The sequence below is a fragment of the Ailuropoda melanoleuca genome, chromosome 2 (assembly GCF_002007445.2).
Source record: "Ailuropoda melanoleuca isolate Jingjing chromosome 2, ASM200744v2, whole genome shotgun sequence".
Lineage (NCBI taxonomy): Eukaryota > Metazoa > Chordata > Mammalia > Carnivora > Ursidae > Ailuropoda > Ailuropoda melanoleuca.
The window spans coordinates 81,283,617-81,301,464 of record NC_048219.1 but is presented as its reverse complement, the minus strand read 5'-3'; the positions used below and the strand labels follow the sequence as shown (position 1 = coordinate 81,301,464).

General features: G+C 35.2%; 1 protein-coding gene across 1 annotated transcript in view; it reads right to left on the bottom strand.

Moving 5' to 3' along the window:
* Positions 1–1,752: 1,752 nt before the first annotated feature.
* SYCP1 (synaptonemal complex protein 1) overlaps positions 1,753–17,848 on the bottom strand; it is a 130,081-nt gene continuing 113,985 nt past the window's right edge. Inside the window, exons 29-32 of the mRNA XM_034644004.1 lie at positions 13,764–13,943; positions 9,182–9,325; positions 2,170–2,259; positions 1,753–2,049 (exon numbers count right to left, since the gene is read on the bottom strand). Coding sequence (XP_034499895.1) covers positions 1,912–2,049; positions 2,170–2,259; positions 9,182–9,325; positions 13,764–13,943 — 552 coding nt within the window. The 3' untranslated portion in view covers positions 1,753–1,911. The remainder of the gene's footprint in view (positions 2,050–2,169; positions 2,260–9,181; positions 9,326–13,763; positions 13,944–17,848) is intronic.

The window sequence follows — 17,848 nt, the reverse complement described above, 5'->3', positions numbered from 1 at the left end:
CTATGATCCAGCAATTGCACTACTAGGTATTTACCCCAAAGATACAGATGTACTGAAAGGAAGGGGCACATACACATTTATATTTGCTACTGGACATCAAATCATTGAGAGCAGAGGTTGTGTATCATATAGATAATCCCAAATCCAACGATTTTTGCTTTCACGTATTGACACTCAGGAGGATTTGACACAGGGGAATACTCCCTTCTTGAATCACTTTGTTCTTTAAGCTTCCATGACCCCTTACACTTCACCTGTCTCTCCTTAATCTTTGCAGCAACTCCTCTATTGCTTGACTTTTAAACATTCCAGTATCCCAAGGCTCAGTACCAACTCCTTTCTATAAATATACACTCAATGTCCATAAAGGGAGTGCATTCAGTCCTATGCTTTAAATGGCATGTATATGCCAATGACTACTAAATAATGACCCTTTTGGAGAACTCCAGATTCATTTGTTCAATGACCTATGAACAGCTCCACTTAGATATCTAAGATATCTCAACTATTACATAGCACCTCCCCCCCAAAAAAATATTACATAGGTCAAAACAGAATTTCAAGACCCAACTTTGCTCCTTCTCTTTCCCTCACCTCATCCTTATTTCAGGCAGTATGTCAGCAAATCTTTTTGGAGCAACCTTGGAAGCCAGTAATTGAGTGAGGCAGAACTAAAAGTTGGAAGGAACCAGGTTTCCTGAATCACTGCCTGGAGGAATGCTGCTAGTTCACTAAATAGAAACATTTATGTTGGACTTTAGAGAAGTGAGAAGTTGATGAATGATTAGCCAGAGAAGATAGCATTACCTCAACTAACACACTAGTCTTATTTTTTTTAATGTTTTTTTTATTACATTATGTTAGTCACCATACAGTACATCCCTGGTTTCTGATGCAAGGTTCGATGATTCATTAGTTGAGTATAACACCCAGTGCACCATGCAATATGTGCCCTCCTTACTACCCATCACCAGTCTATCCCATTCCCCCACCCCCCTCCCCTCTGAAGCCCTCAGTTTGTTTCTGAGAGTCCATAGTCTCCCATGAAGCATGGGAGATACTAGTCTTATTTTTAAATGTTTGAAAATATATAGCTTCAAATATGAAATATCACATTATCAAGACTAATAATGCTCTAAAAAAATACTTGCTCAGGAGACTAATTATAAATTTTCAGTTAAGATATCAGAAGCTGGAAATCCCAAAACCATATCCAGGTTTATTTACTGTCTATTTCCCTCAGTAAAATGTAAGCTCTAGAAGAGAGGGTTTATTTTTCTGTTTTGTTCATTGTCATATCCCCAGTATCTATCTAGAACTGTGCTTGACTCTTAGGGGGCATTCAATAAATATTTGCTTAAATTAATGAGTGTTGAATAAACAATGTTAGGAAGCCATACTGGTAAAGCCTTTTTTTCCTACAACTAAAGGCCATTTGTCAATTTTATAAACATATAAAACTGCTTCAGAACTGTGAAACTTCACCAAAATGACCTTAAGATTTTAAAAATATCAACATTATGATCAGCTTGTTCAGATGACTTTACAGAATCAATGAAAAGCATTTATTTGCATCCAAAATATTTTAATAATAAAGAATAAAGAGTAAATCTCAATGCGTTCCTAGAATTCAATGGATAATTTTACAAATTTGAAAAATTAGCTAAAACAGTTTTCATAAATACAAGAAAAGGTAAAAACAAAATATAATCATCTTATTATCTGAATAGAATTACAAGTTTTCAGGTAACGTGGTAATTTAGGCCAAAACATAAAAATCATAAAAAACAAGTTATGTAAATATAAAAAGTCTCAATGTCAAAAAGTGTTTAGCTATTTAAGAAAATATAACATTCTTAAATTAACAATAAATTTGATATTAGGCTCCTTAATCACACTGATTTTTTGAAATTAAACAAATAGCTTTTCTGCATCCTTTAGTTTTTTTTTCCTATCCATTTTAGCAATTACAGCCCAACGATCTTCCTGAATTTTCCTCATAGCTCCAAACTTCAGTGTAGATCCAGGGGTTGTTAGAGATGAAGGGGTCTGAATACAAAATCAAATCAAATCAAAACAAAATATGTTTAATTTAAAAAGATAAAGTCCAGGTTTTGAAATTTGCTTTCTAAAGTAAAATTTTAAACTACCTTTAAAAAAAAAAACTACCTTTTTTGGTGTTCTGACACAAAGATGAGAAGTTGCTGGATTATTATTCCTGTATAATTTTTTCAATGTCTCTTCTTCTGAAACCATGCTCTTAAAGAAAAATACAAAAATATAATTTGGGGTCTGTCATCGCTATATTAAAATTTTGTCTACATATCACAGAAAGGAGGAGAAAGATGAGGAAGGGAAGGAAGGAAGAAAGGAGGTGGAGGTGAAAGAAGGGAGAAAGGAGAAAGAAGAAAGAAAAAAGAAGAAAAACTGAAGACAATGACAAAATAAATAATCTGCCAAACAAGGACATAGATTTAGATTCTACCAGCTATATTGTATCATATGAAATACGAATAACCATACTGTATTAAATGAAATACAACATGTATATGAATAGTACTTTTCTACTGATATCTACATCAGTTTCAGAGTCCTTATACTACTACTTTTCCTTCCACTTTCCCCCAGCCTACTCACTCAAACTCACACTTCGGCTGTATAATAAACATGTACAATCCCATAAAAATTAGAATATTATCAACTATCAATTTATGAGTATTGTAATTCCCCCAAATAATAATAGCTAACACTTATTTAGAACTTTATGTTAGGCACTGTTTTAAGCACTTTGCATATTTTAATTAGTTTTAATCCTCACAATAATTTTATAAAGTAGGTATACTATTATTATCCCCATTTTAAAGGTGAAGAACTGAGACACAGAAATGTTAAGTACTTTGCCTAAGATTACACAGCTAGTTAAGAGGGAGAGCCAGGATTCAAATCCAGATAGGTTGGCTCTAGAAATCCATTCTCTTAATGAATATGCTATACAGATTTAATCTGGTAAGCAATCAGTTCACATTATCTTTTCCTACTCACAAATGTCACATTTACAGAGGCTTCATGAATTAAAAAATTCAAACATTTTTGTGAATTCTAAGATTTCAACAGAATTCAGTAAGTCATAAAAAGTTGCCTTTTCAAATACACTCTCAAGCACTATGTACCTACTGACCAGCTTAAAAAAGAAAAATTATTTTAAAATCTTGCAAACTATCATTAAAATTTTACTTAGTGCATAGTAATTATTCATTAATGACTACCCATATAAAAATAACAAATTAACCCAATTTTTTTTCTTATATTTTTTTATTATATTACATTAGTCACCATACAGTACATCCCTGGTTTTTGATGTAAGGTTCCATGATTCATTAGTTGTGTATAACACCCAAGCAGAGAAAGACAATTATCATACGGTTTCTCTCATCTATGGAACATAAGAAGTAGGAAGATCGGTAGAAGAAAGGGATAAATTAACCCAATTTAAAACAAAACCATATCTGTCCTTATAACTGCAACATTCATCTTTTCATGTGTTTATTGGCCATTTATATATCCTCTTTTGAGAAATGTCTATTCAAGTCCTTTGCCCATTTTAAAATTGGGTTGTATGTTTTTTGTTGTTGAGTTATGGGAGTTCTTTATGTATTCCAGACATGTATCCCTTTTCAGATATATGATTTGGAAATATTTTCTGCCATTCTTTAACACGTCTTTCCACTTTCTTAATAGTGTCCTTTGATGCACAAAAATTCTTAATTTTGAAGTCAAATTTATCAGTTTTCTCTTTTCTTGCCTGTGCTTTTGGTGTCACACCCATGAGGCCCTTGCTAAATTTGATGTCATGAAAATTTCCCCAATATTTTCTTCTAAGAGTTTCATAGTTCTAGCCCTTAAGTTTTGGTTTTTGATCCATTTTGAGTCAATTTTTATATGTGGTATAAAATAAGAGTCCAACTTCATTCTTTTGCATGTGTATATCCAATATTCAGTTCTAACACCATTAGTTGGGGGAAAAAATGCCCTTTCCCCCTCTGAATGGTCTTGGCACTCTTGCCAAAAATCAATTGACTATATATGTGAGAATTTATTTCTGGGCTCCTTTATTCCTTTGGTCTATATATCTGCCCTTATCCTAGTACTAATTTCTTTAAATTACTAGCTTTGTAGAAAGTTTCAAGGTTGAGAACTGTAAGTCCTCCAATATTACCCTTCTTTTTCACAATTGTTTAGCTATTTGGGGGCCCTTGCAATTCTATATGAATGTTAGTATCAGAGTTTCCATTTCTGCCAAAAAGCTGTTGGAATTTTGATAGAGATTGCACTGAAATTGTGGACTGCTTTGGGTAGTATTGACATCTTTTTTTTTATTATGCTCAATTAGCCAGCATATAGGACATCTTAACTTATTAAAGACTTAACATTCATAAACACAATTTTTTTCTAATTTTTTAGGTCTTCTTTAGTTTCCTTCAGCAATGTTTTGTAGTTTTCATCGTATTTCAGTATTTCATCTTCTTGGTTAGGTTTGTTCCTAAATATTCAATTTGTTTCGATGATACGATATAGGTATTGTTTTCTTAATTTTCCTTAATTTCCTTTTGGATTAATCATTGCTGGTGTATAAAAACATAATCAATGTCATGTGTTCTTATACCCTTCCACATTGCTGAATTCATTTATTAGCTCTACTAGCCTTCTTGTGGAGTCGTTGTGATTTTCAATGGATAGGATTGTGGCATCTGCAAATAGTTTTACCTCATTCTCATTTGTATGAGAATGAGGTAAAACTTTTTCTCTCCCTCTCTCCCTCTCTCTCTCCTTCCCTCCCTCTCCCTTTGTTTTTTGTCTAATAGCCTGATAGCTGTGGCTAGAACTTCCAGTACAATGCTGACTAATAGTGATTAAAGTGCCCATCCTTGTCTCGTTCTTAGTTTAAGGGGTAAGTTTTCAATCTTTCACCATTGAGTATGATTTAGTTGCAAGTTTTCGTAAGTACTTTTTATCATGTTGAGTAATTGTTCCTCTATTCCTAGCTTTATGAGTTTCTATCATGAAAAAATATTGGATTTTGTCAATGCCTTTTCTGTACTAATTGAGATGATCATATGGGATTTTTCCCTCTTGATTCTATTAATGGTGGTATATTACATTGATTCTCTTACATTGAACCACCCTGGCATTTCTTGGATAAATCCCACTTGGTCATGGTGAATAGCACTTTTAATATGATGTGTGGAATCTGACTTGCTAATATTTTGTTGAGGATTTTTACACTGACATTCATTAAGGAGAATGGTCTTTAATTTCCTTTTCTAGTAATGTCATTATCTTACTTTGGCACCAAAGGTAGTGCTGGCCCCATAGAATGAGTTATCAAGAGTTCTTCAATTTTTTGAAGTCTAAGAAGGTTATGTTCTCAAATGTTTGATACAATCTATCAGCAAAGCCATCTGGTCCAGGACTTTTCTTTGTTGAGAGGTTTTTGATTACTAAGTCATAGTCTTTACTTACTATAGACAGGCCTATTGAGGTTTTCTTTTTCTTCTTTTTTTTTTTAAAGATTTTATTTATTTATGCGACAGAGATAGAGATAGAGACAGCCAGCGAGAGAGGGAACACAAGCAGGGGGAGTGGGAGAGGAAGAAGCAGGCTCATAGCAGAGGAGCCTGTTATAGGGCTCGGTCCCATAACGCCAGGATCACGCCCTGGGCCGAAGGCAGACGCTTAACCGCCGTGCCACCCAGGCGCCCCTTCTTTGCCGTGCCACCCAGGCGCCCCTTCTTTTTCTTCTTGAATCAGTTTAATTTGTGTGTTTCAGGGATTTTACCCATTTGTCCATTTGTCCTAAGTTATAAAATTTGTTAGCATATATTCACAGTATTTTCTTTTTATCTCTGATTAATAATGTACCCATTTTTCATTTCTGATTCTAGTTATTTACATCTTCTTGTTCATCTAGCTAAAAATTTGTCAATCTTTTTTATCTTTTCAAATAAACAAATTTTGGTTTTGTTGATTTTATTCTCTATTTTTTTATTCTCTAATTTGTTTATCTCCCCTTGAATCTTCACTATTTCCTTCCTCCTGCTAGCTCTGGGTTTAGTTTGCTCTTCTTTTTCTAGTTCCATAAAGTGTAGTTATTGATTTGAGATCTTTCTTTTTTAATGTAAGAATTTGGAGCTATACATTTCCCTCTGAGTTTTTGCTGTAACACAAGTTTTGGTATATTGTGTTTTCATTTTTATTCATATCTAAGTCTTAATTTCCCTTGTGATTTCTTCTTTGATGCACTGGTTGATTAAAAGCGTGTTAACGTCAGGGCACCTAGGTAGCTCAGTCAGTTAGGCATTTGACTGTTGATTTCAGCTCAAGTCATGATCTCAGGCTCCTGGGGAGCCCCACATCAGGCTCCCTGTTCAGCAAGGAGTCTGCTTCTCCCTCTCCCTCTGCCTCCTCCCCCCTGCCCATGCTCTCTCTCTGTCAAATGAATTTAAAAAAATTTTTTTAAAAACTTAGACATGTGAATCTTATAACTGAATACATCTGCAAATCAGATTCTTCCCTTTCCCCAGGGTTTGCTATACTCAGTTTTGTTTTTGCTTTAAGTTGTACAAGTTTCTGTGCCAGGGATTAGCTTGGGTTAAAAATCTGAGATCTGGGGCACCTGGGTGGCTCAGCCATTAAGCGTCTGCCTTCGGCTCAGGTCATGATCCCAGTGTCCTGGGATCGAGCCCCACATCAGGCTACCTGCTCCGTGGGAAACCTGCTTCTCCCTCTCACACCCCCCTTGCTTGTGTTCCCTCTCTTGCTGTCTCTGTCAAATAAATAAATAAAATCTAAAAAAAAAAAAATCTGAGATCTTTTCAGGGTTTTTTTGAGCCTGTCTTTTCCTGGGCATGTGCAGTGGTTTTAAATACCCCAGAAATGTGATTGCTCTTGATGTCCTAATTCTTTAAATGTCTGATCCTCCAAAGAAGAAAAGTGGGCGGGGGAGAAGAAAACCAGGTACAGTTCATTTAAATTCTCTGTAAGACGCTTTCAGCCAGTGAAGGTTGAAGTAATGGCAGCCAGTTTCTGTGCCTGCACAGTGATGAGAAGCAGCAATGATAATACAGAACACTGAATCTTGATACTCAGAAAAAAAGTCCTCATTGCTCACCATGGCTACAGCAAGACATGAGCATGGCTGCCTACCACAGGACTATGGATTGGATGATAGGTAGTCATTACCATGCTTAAGGCTGAAATTGATCAAATTAACTATAATTTACCAAGTTTCAACCCTGGAAGTTGCAAGCTTTCAAATAGTCTCCAGAGTTCCAAAATAGTTACTTCACACAGTTTTTGTGAGTACAATTGCTGTCTAGGTAGAGAAAGAAATTTGTGGTATTTCCTACTCCACCATCTTTTCTAAGGTCACTCACTCTGGACAATCCATTTTTAAATCTAACTTTTTATAATTATTTGAATGTTCACCAAAATTTAAATGCAACAATAAGAAAATTACAAAAATAGTAACTTGAAGTAATAACTATAACCAAATGAACGGACTACAAAATGTCTTTTTAGGCAAGTATAAAAAATTGTGCATATTTATATAATACTGTAGTATGTTTACTGTGTTACAAAGTTGTGATGCTCCTTGTAAAAAGGAAATCACGAACCATTCTGAATCTCAGCCAAGAAACTAGCTTAAATTCACACCGCTAGAACCACCCTGGACTGTCTAATTCCAGAGCTCACAGTCTTTCTACTAATTCTCCATACATTTTTATATATCTGGACTTCAGTTTGAGCTGGCAGTTATTATGTATAATGACTTATGTAGGCTATGGAGCTAAACTGTCTGTGTTCAAATTTTGGCTCCATGCCTTACTAGCTACGTGATCTTGGGCAAGGTACCTGTGTGACTCAGTTTTCTCATCTGCAAAATGAAAATAGCAACACTGTGTATACTTCTAATATGAGATTATTCTAAAAAATAATCTATACAGTCTTTGCAACAGTGCTTGGTTCACAGTTTAATCATTAAAATGTTAATCATCATCTATAAGACAAAGAGGTACTTAAGTAAGTATTCTATAGGTTAACTTCAATAATTAGGGTTTTAAGACTTCAGCTACTCATTATTCCAGAAACAAATGAAAATAGAGGGTCCCAAAGCAGTAAAAAAGCTTGAAGGATCTCAAAGGTTAAAAGTGGCAATAATGAAACAAACTAGTGCCTTTAACTGGAGTTTTGTAATTAAGAATCTTTGGTTTATTGCTTCATTTTGTGTGATGAGGTTTGTTTTTAAATTAAATTAATCTAAATTTAATTATTCTCAATAAATCAATATTAGGACTTTAGAAAATACTGGCATGTGTGGATACACTCATGACAGGGAATAATTAGTAATACAAACTGCTAAGGGTAATATCTTCCTTAAACAACTCATCTTTAATACATTAACTCTTTAAGAATGATAAAAATGTTATACTTGCATGGTGCACTGGGTGTTATACACAAGTAATGAATCATGGAACATCAAAAACTAGGGATGTACTGTATGGTGACTAACATAATAAAAAATTATTATAAAAAATGTTATACTTGTCAACCAATACCTTGATAAGGATTTCAAGCAATAAATGGTATAAAATAAGGAACATGTATAATATGCAAAATCAAGACGGGCCCTAAATAACAAATTTGGCCATAGCAAGATTCACCTAACCTTTCTAAAAACGAAAAAGAAAAGAAAGAAAGACAGAAAGAAAGAAAGAGAGAGAGAAAGAAAGAAAAAGAAAGAAAGAAAGAAAGAAAGAAAGGAAGGAAGGAAGGAAGGAAGGAAGGAAGGAAGGAAGGAAGGAAGGAAGGAAGGAAGGGGGGGGAAGAGTATGTGGTAAAAACTCCTTTATAACACTCTGTTGGAAAACAGGATGGTTTAATCATCTCATGTGCCAGCCATGTAACATCAAGTGTTTCAAAATGCCATGTTTTCTGAAGTTAGATTATTTAAACCCTGTTTCTCCAAAATGCTGCAAAAGCATAGGGTTCTGTGTAATATGGAGTTCTATATTTTAGTATTGCAATGGTAGAGACTATGTGTATATATTATACATATACATGAGAAAATGTGCAAAAATAATAATATAAACAAGTAATAAATATTGATTCGTAGTATTTTTACCAAAAGATCAGTCGTTTCTGAGCTATCCGAATTAATATCAAACTCAAAGACCATTTTTCTCTTTTTATTACTTTCTTCCGTGGGTGCATTCTTGCTTTCTCTTTGCTGAATTTTTAGTTTCGTTGGTGTCTTCACAGTATACGCCTATCCAAAAAGAAAAACAACATATTATCCCAACAAAAACTCTATATTATTGATAAACTTTAGTAATCAATCTTTAGTAATCTTTGGTAATCAATAATGCTCCATTATTAGTGGGATGTATATAGAGATTTTTAATAATTTCATTCAGATATTTTTGATACTAAAACTTCTTTCTTCAAATGATTTATAATAGTGGACTTTTTCTTTACCCTTCCCTTCAACTTACTGAAGAAAATAATGGCAGGGGAGAGGGGGGAGAGACCCTCTCCAGCTTCAGTAGTCAACAATGTTAAGAAAAGAGGGACTTTTGGGGTGCCCGAGTGGCTCAGTCATTAAAGCGTCTGCCTTCGGCTCAGGTCATGATCCCAGGGTCCTGGGATCGAGCCCCACATCAGGCTCCCTGCTCAGTGGGAAGCCTGCTTCTCCCTCTCCCACTCCCTCTGCCTGTGTTCCCTCTCTCACTGTCTCTCTCTCTGTCAAATAAATAAATAAAATCTTTAAAGAAAAAGAGAAAGGAAAGAAAGAAAGAAAAAGAAAGAAAGAAAGAAAGAAAGAAAGAAAGAAAGAAAAAGAAAAAGGAAAGAAAGAAAAGAAAAGAAAAGAAAAGAAAAGAAAAGAAAAGAAAAGAAAAGGAAAGAAAAGAAAAGGAAAGGAAAGAAANGGAAAGAAAGAAAAGAAAAGAAAAGAAAAGAAAAGAAAAGAAAAGAAAAGGAAAGAAAAGAAAAGGAAAGGAAAGAAAAGGAAAGGAAAGAAAAGGAGGGGCTTTAATTTTTCTAACAATAATTAAGACCAAAGAAGTGACTGAGCTCTGCTCTTTCCACAAAAGTCCTTACTGATTTATGAGAAAAGGGTATGCTTATATTTTGTTCATAAAGTAATTCACATTAGTCAATGTTTAGTATTCCATATTATCCTATAAGTTTTATAATTTTTTTGAAGTATCTTTAAAATGTTAGGTCAGTGACATCAGCAAAAATGACAGAGTAAGGTATCCCAAAAATTTGTTCTTCTATAAAGAAATAAAAATACTGGTAAAATGGTTAAAGTCAGCTTTTTCAGAACTCTGGAAATTAATCAAAAGTTTGCCACAAACTGTAGTGCTTTTTTTTTTTTAATGGCCGAACCTCTGTAAGAACAGCAAGCTTTGTGGTGTTTTAACTTTTCCTCATCCCAGCCCCTATTCTCTATGTTACCCTTAAAAAAATAACATCCCATGCTCTTTATCCAGCCTGGGAGCCACTAGATAGAGCAAAATAGAATTGAGAGCTCTTTCAAAGCTTTATTCCCAAAACGTTGTCATTACTTGAACTTCTCTGAAAGACCTCACTTACAAGGCTGTCTGTATTTAACCTGACTTAGAGCTCATTCAGTACAAAAAGCTTTCTCCTTGGTGTGAAGTACAGCGCAGCATTTGTCAAAACAATTATAGGCAAGTGTTTTAACTTTGCAGCACCATGAGGCAATGATTTTAACAGAGCAAATGATAGACAAATCAAAAACTTCAAAAGAACAGACAGAAAATGACATCCACAGGGGCTTTGTAAAGTTCTGACATTAATGAAAAATAAAATAAAATCTAAATTTAACAGTAATGTACCAATGTATGTTTCCTAGTTTTGACAAACGTGCATGGTAATGTAAGATGTTAACCATGTGGAAAACTGGGTGACATATCTATAAAGGAATTCTCTGTACTACCCTGCAACTTTTCTATAAATCTAAAATTATGGTAAAACAATGTTCTTTTTTAAAAAGTAAGGTCACCGCAACCATAAGAATGGCTAAAATCAAAAAGAAAAAAAATAACATGTGGTGGCAAGGATATGGAGCAACTAGAACTCTCATTCACTGCTGGCTAGGATGTAAATTGACATAATGATTTTTTTAAAAAAAAACATGACTGGCAGTATGATAAGAAACAAGAAATATATATTTAGTCTGTCCCTGGTTCCTGACACAGAACTTCTAAAATCGATGTAATTTCCTGAGTGACAGGGGTGGTCAGGGCATCTTTTGGTACAATATTCAGTCTTTGTCTCCCAGTAATGTGATCGGAGTCTTTCATTATTCAAAATAAGCTCCTTTCAACTGGACCAGAGTTAATGCTAATGAAATAACTGGCAGTAAGGGGATCCTAAATAACTTTAGGATTGTGGCTGGTCACCAGAAAAACCAAGACCTGATTAGAAGTTTGTAACATTTCAGCTATAGCCCTTGACCTGGGAGGGGAGGGGGTTTGGAGATTGAGTTAAACACCAATGGCCAATGATTTAACCAGTCATGCTAGGTAATGAAACCTCCATTAAAACCTCTAAATGATGGGGTTCTGAGAGTTTCCATGTTGGCAAACACACAGAGGTACTGGAAGGGTGGCACTCCTGAAGAGGGCATGGAAGTTCTGTACCCCTTCCCTCATACCTTGCCCAATTCATCTTTTCCATTTGGCTGTTCTTGGTGTTTATAATAAACTGATAATAGTAAGTAATAATAATAAACTGATAATAGTAAGTAAAGGAATCTCCTGAGTTCTGAGAATCATTCCAGCAAACTAGCAAACCTGAGGAGGGGAGTTATGGGAATCCCCAATTTAGAGCTTGTTGGTAAATAGGGGCAAATCAGGATTGTAACTAGTGTCTGAAAGTGGAAGCAGTCTTGTGGGACTGAGCCCTTAACCTGTGGGGTCTACATTAACTCCAGGTAGCGTAAAAATTTAACCAAGTTATTGGACAACCAGTTGGTGTCTAGAGAATCAGAACTGGCATGGGGGAAAAAACCCACATGTTTTGTATCACAGTAAAAAACAGCTCAGGCAGTATCTACTAAGATGGAACATATTATGCATAACCCTATAACCAAACAACTTCATTCCTAAAGACATACCCAACCAAAATGCATCCAGGTCAAATACCAGAATTTTTATAGCAAGACTATGCATAAAAGCCCAGTCTGGAAACTACTCAAAAGTCCACTAACAATACAATAGATAAACTGTGGTAAATCACACAATGGAATATTATATAGAAATATAAACAGAGAATCTACAATTTCAAGCAACAATACGGATGAGTCCTACAAACATATTAAGTAAAAAAAGTCAAAATAAAAAATAATGATTCCATTTATAGAAAATGCAAAAACAGGGAAAAAAGAAAATACAAAAACAGGTGCACCTAATATTAGAGTTGAAACAGTATTTGGCCTTGGGGGAGAAGCCAGTGACTAAAGGGGGGGCACGAAAATCTTCAGAGGTGATAGTAACAATCTGTGCTTTAATCTGAGTGCTGGTTATAGATTCATGTTTAGTTTGTAAAGAATCATCAAGTTGCATAATTAAGATCTGTGTATTTTTCTTGCATATATTTCAATATAAAGTTTTTTTTTAGTAAGGTCATTCTATATAAAGATCACTTCATATTCTGAATAATATAAATACAACAAATAATTTTATGTAAAAGCCTCTCTAAGCTATGTAGTTTATTAATTTTCATAATTTCCACAGTGTGGTTATCGTATATGTAACAAGATGTAAGAGAGACTCTTCCTTTCGCTCTGGAATTGTCAACTGGGGCACAAAGCTGCAGAAAAAAATGCTAGTAACCCATATTCTAAAGAAAGCAACCTATGATTAAAGCCAGATCCTTCTCTAGGGCTTATTAAAAAGTGGTTAAACTGGCCCTACAATCACCAAACACCACCTTTCTTCCCAGTTCTTTTAAGGAAACTGGAAGGGGAAGGCATGAAATTTCACCTTAGAGGGATACAGAGAGGTCGAAATATTTTTCCCTTCAATTTCCAAGGCAGGTGAGGAGACAACTCTTAACAGGAGCCTAATAAAAAGTAGGGATGCCTTCAAGAAGGATTGGCATCTCATTTCCTTGCTAGATATAAACTAAGAAATTTTATCTTTGTGTCTGGCTGGATAGTTTAGAGTAAAAAGAAATTAGAGAGATGGTGGGAGGTGGGGTCAGAAATCTAGCATTCTGTACTGCTGTTTAGCATGGAAAGGTTGAATGAATTCTGCATGGATTAAGTGAACACGTGAAAGAGAGCTACCAACTGAGCCATCTTGCTGGTGGCACCTGATCCACTGAGGGCTGATTGCTAAGTAAAGGACTCTAGCAACAAGTGATGCAAAGTAAACAGCAAAGGGAAGTAACTGGGGTGATACTGAAAAATGTTAAGTCAGAATCAGATTTTCCACATCAGGGAATGCCATCTGGTGAATGACAGAAAGTTATGTAATCTGCCCAAAATGTCATTAAGTTGTGGACAGTGACATAAACAAACAAACAAAAAAGAAACCATTTCATGCTGGTATCACAAAAATTGAATCGGTTTAATATTTATATGTGTGATACCAGATATATGGTATATGATACCAGAACCTTCTTTTTTAACTAAAAAAATTATGACCTTCTTAGAAATTTTAGCAACCAACCTTTGGTAATGGCGCAGATAAAGTACTTTTGGCAGATGTCCACAAATAGTCTCTTTTATCTTTGGATTTGCCATGGTCAGCTGATGTGACATTTCGAGATAAATTTTGTGAAGGAGCTGCTTTAGAATCAAATTTCCAATAATGACTTTCAGGTGTTTCCAATAAAGGTGTCTGTATTTTCTACATTGAACAACAAAAGGGAATAAAATCATCACTACATGTCATTTTAAGTACAGCAATTAGCAGAAATAACACTGGAATAAACTAGAATTTATCCTCAAATCTATTATTAATTAGATAACTTTGAATAAATTATCCTTACTTGTCACTTTATTTTCCCATTGAAGAAAAAATGGTATCTGCCTGTCTTTACAGAGCTGCTATGAAAAGAAAGAAAATGTCTCAACTCTCTGACCAAAAGTTGAGGATTGCTGAAGAAAAAAATCTATTCCTGGTGGCAAAGAGCCTTTCTTTGTGGTCCATTACAATAGCCTAAAAGCCAGAGGGCAGTTTATTCTCATTTCTGTCCATTCTCTTTTATGCTTTCATATTTCCGCTCTCTCATCTATAAAAATATCAGTCTTTTCCTACCCACCAGCCTTACACCCCCACCAAAAAGAAAGAAAGAAAGAAAGAAAGAAAGAAAGAAAGAAAGAAAGAAAGAAAGAAAAGAAAAGAAAGCAAAGAAAGAAAGAAAGAAAGAGAAAGAAAGAAAGAGAAATAGGGAAGAAAAATTATAAAAAGTAAAGAAACAGAAAAAATTTCCAGGAGTAAAAAAATGACAACGTTCTTCAATTCTGAAGATAAACAGATTACAAATTTACTCTAAATACTTAGACTTTATTTCAACTCAATTTCTTCCATTTTCTTTCTACCTTTATATGTATCTTCCCTTCAGCATCTGACCTTTCTAGTAAAAGTTCATAATAACTGCTTTAGTGGAATTGTGTTAGCTGCTTTCTAATTTTATCACTTCCTTTGATCACCGCCATCTCAGTGAATACAGTTGTGGCAATTACAAGAAAAAAATGTGCGCACACACACACAGAGCTATTCTCAAAAATTCAGTGGCTAAATCTGCAGTAGATTAAATTAGGAGAGTATAGAATGCAGGATTAAGAGATGACCACATGTGCTATAAAAACACTGGACTAATTGAAGGATGAATGGAAAAGGAAGATGTGATATAAACACACAGAGAAGAATATTACACAACTGTAAAAAAAGGATGAGATTGTGTCATCTGAGACACCAACGGTATTATGCTAAGTGAAATAAATCAGACTGAGAAAGATAAATACCATATTTCACTCATGTGGAATACAAAAAAAAATAAGTGAATAAACAAAAAAGCAGAATCAGACCTATAAATGCACAGAATAAATTGATGGTTGTCAGATGTGGGGAGGATGGGCAAAATAGATGAAGGGAAGTGGGAGATACAGGCTTCCAGTTAGGGAATGAATAAATCATAGGAATAAAAGGCACAGCATAAGGAAAACAGTCGATGATATTGTAATTGCAATGTAACAGGACAGACAGTAGCTATACTTGCGATGAACACAGCATAATGTACAAACTTGTTGAATCACTATGTTGTACACCTGAACTTATGTAACACTGTGTGTTAAAATATATATATATACATATATAAAACAACCACTGCACCAGGAGTCAAGCAATATGCTCTTTTCTCCTGGATCTTATACCATTTTGCTGGGTTATATTAAGTAATCTCCAAATATCTCTATGTATTTATCCATCTATGTAATCAAAGGACTAAATGAGATGATTTGTAGGTTTCTGCCCAGTTCTAGTGATCTCACTTCATAATCTTCTTTCCAGCAGGTATTAATTTGGTAGCATTTTTTCACACAGTTACATTTCTGTATCCTCCTTCCTATATATTTCTACATCATAGGTGCTAACACATTTGCTTTTGATGAAAGCAAATTTTTTCTGCTCTGAATTCATCATTCATCTCAATCTCCAAAATCTAACTGTTTTCATGGACAAATTTTTCTCTCCTGAAAGGACTGAGAATGACAACTACACCACCTTCTGGCCAAGTCTGGGAATTTAATACGTCCCTGACAAACTAGCAGCTTGAAAGAAAATGCACCCCCATTCTAGAATACTGAAATAAACCTCTTCATAATAAGTCATAGAAATGTATGTACTTTCCTACAAGTTGCATTGTTTTCTGAATGTTACACTTCCAGTGATGCGTATACAAGCATTCATTTCATTGCACTTCACAGATGCTGTGTGTTTTTTGGTGGTTTTGGTTTTTGCAAATTGAAAAGTTTGTGGCAACCCTGACCCAAGCAAGTCTATCAACACCATTTTTCCAACAGCATTTGCTCGCTTAGTGTCACCTGTGTCACTTTGTGTCACATCTTGGTAATTCGTACAATATTTCAAATTTCTGCATTATTATTATTACATTTGTTATGGTAATCTGTGACTGGTGATCTTTGATGTTACTATTATAATTGTTTGGGGACACCATGAACCACATCCATATAAGATGGCAACTTAACTTAAATGCTGTGTGTGTTCTGACTGCTCTACTGACCTACTATATTCCTCATCTCTCTCCCTGTCCTCAAGCCTCCCTAATCCCTGAGACACAATAAAACTGAAATTAGGCCAATCAATAACCCTACAATGGCTTCGATGTGTCCAAGTGAAAAAAAAGTTACCCATCTCTCACTTTAAATCAAAAACTGGAAATGACTGAGCTTAGAGAGAGGAAGGCATGTTGAAAGCCGAGACAGGCCAAAAGCCAGGCCTTCTGCACCAACCACTTAGCCAAGCTGTGAATGCAAAGGAAAAGTTCTTGAAGGATACTAAAAGTGCTACTTCCAGTAAGCACACAAATAATAAGAAAGTGAAACAGCCTTTACTGATATGGAGAAAGTTTTAGTGGTCCATATAGAAGATCAAACCAGTCATAATACTACCTTAGGCCAAAACCTATCCCAGAGCAAGGCCCTAACTCTCTTCAATTCTATGAAGGCAGAGAGAGGTGAGGAAGCTGCAGAAGAAAAGTCTGAAGCTAGCAGAGGTTGGTTCATAAGATTTAAGGAAAGAAGCCATTTCCATAACATAAAAGTGCAAGGTAGGGAGTGCCTGGGCGCTTCAGTCGGTTAAGCAACTGCCTTTGGCTCAGGTCATGATCCCAGGATCCTGGAATCCAGTCCCTAGTCGGGGGGGGGGGGCCCTGCTCAGCATGTAGCCTGCTTGTTCCTCTCCCTCTCTTCTTCCTCCTCTCTCTCTCAAATAAATGAANGTACAAGGTAAAGCAGCAAGGGCTATTGTAGAAGCTGCCGCAAGTTATCCATAAGATGTAGCTAATTAAGTACTGAAGGCATCTACACTGAACAAGAGAGTTTCAAGGTAGGCAAAACAGCCATATATTGGAAGACGATGCCATTTAGGACCTTAATAAATAGGAGAAGTCAATGCCTGTTTTCAAAGTTTCAAAGGCCAGGCTGACTCCCTTGTTAGGGACTAATGCAGCTGGTGACTTTAAGTTGAAGCCAGTGCTCATTAACCATTCTGAAAATCCTAGGGCCCTTTAAGAATTATGCTAAATCTACTTGCCTATGCTCTATAAATAGAACAACATAGCCTGGGTGACAGCATATCTGATTACAACATGGTTTAACTAAATATTTTAAGCCCACTGTTAAGACCTACTGCTCAGACAAAAGATTCCTTTCAAAATATTATTGTTCATTGGCAAGGCACCTGATTACCCAAGAGCTCTGATGGAGATGTACAAGATTAATGTTGTGATACCTGCTAACACAACATCATTCTGCACCCTATGGATCAAGGAGTCATTCTGACTTTCAAGTCTTATTATTTAAGAAACACATTTTGTAAGACTATAGCTGCCATAGATATTCTACTGATGGATCTGGGAAAAGTAAATTGAAAACCTTCTGGAAAGGAGTCACCATTCTAGATGCCATTAAGAATATTTGTGAATTCATAGGAAGACGTCAAATATCCATATTAACAGGAGTTCGGAAGAAGTTGATTCTAACTCGCTTGGATGACTATAAGGGGTTCAA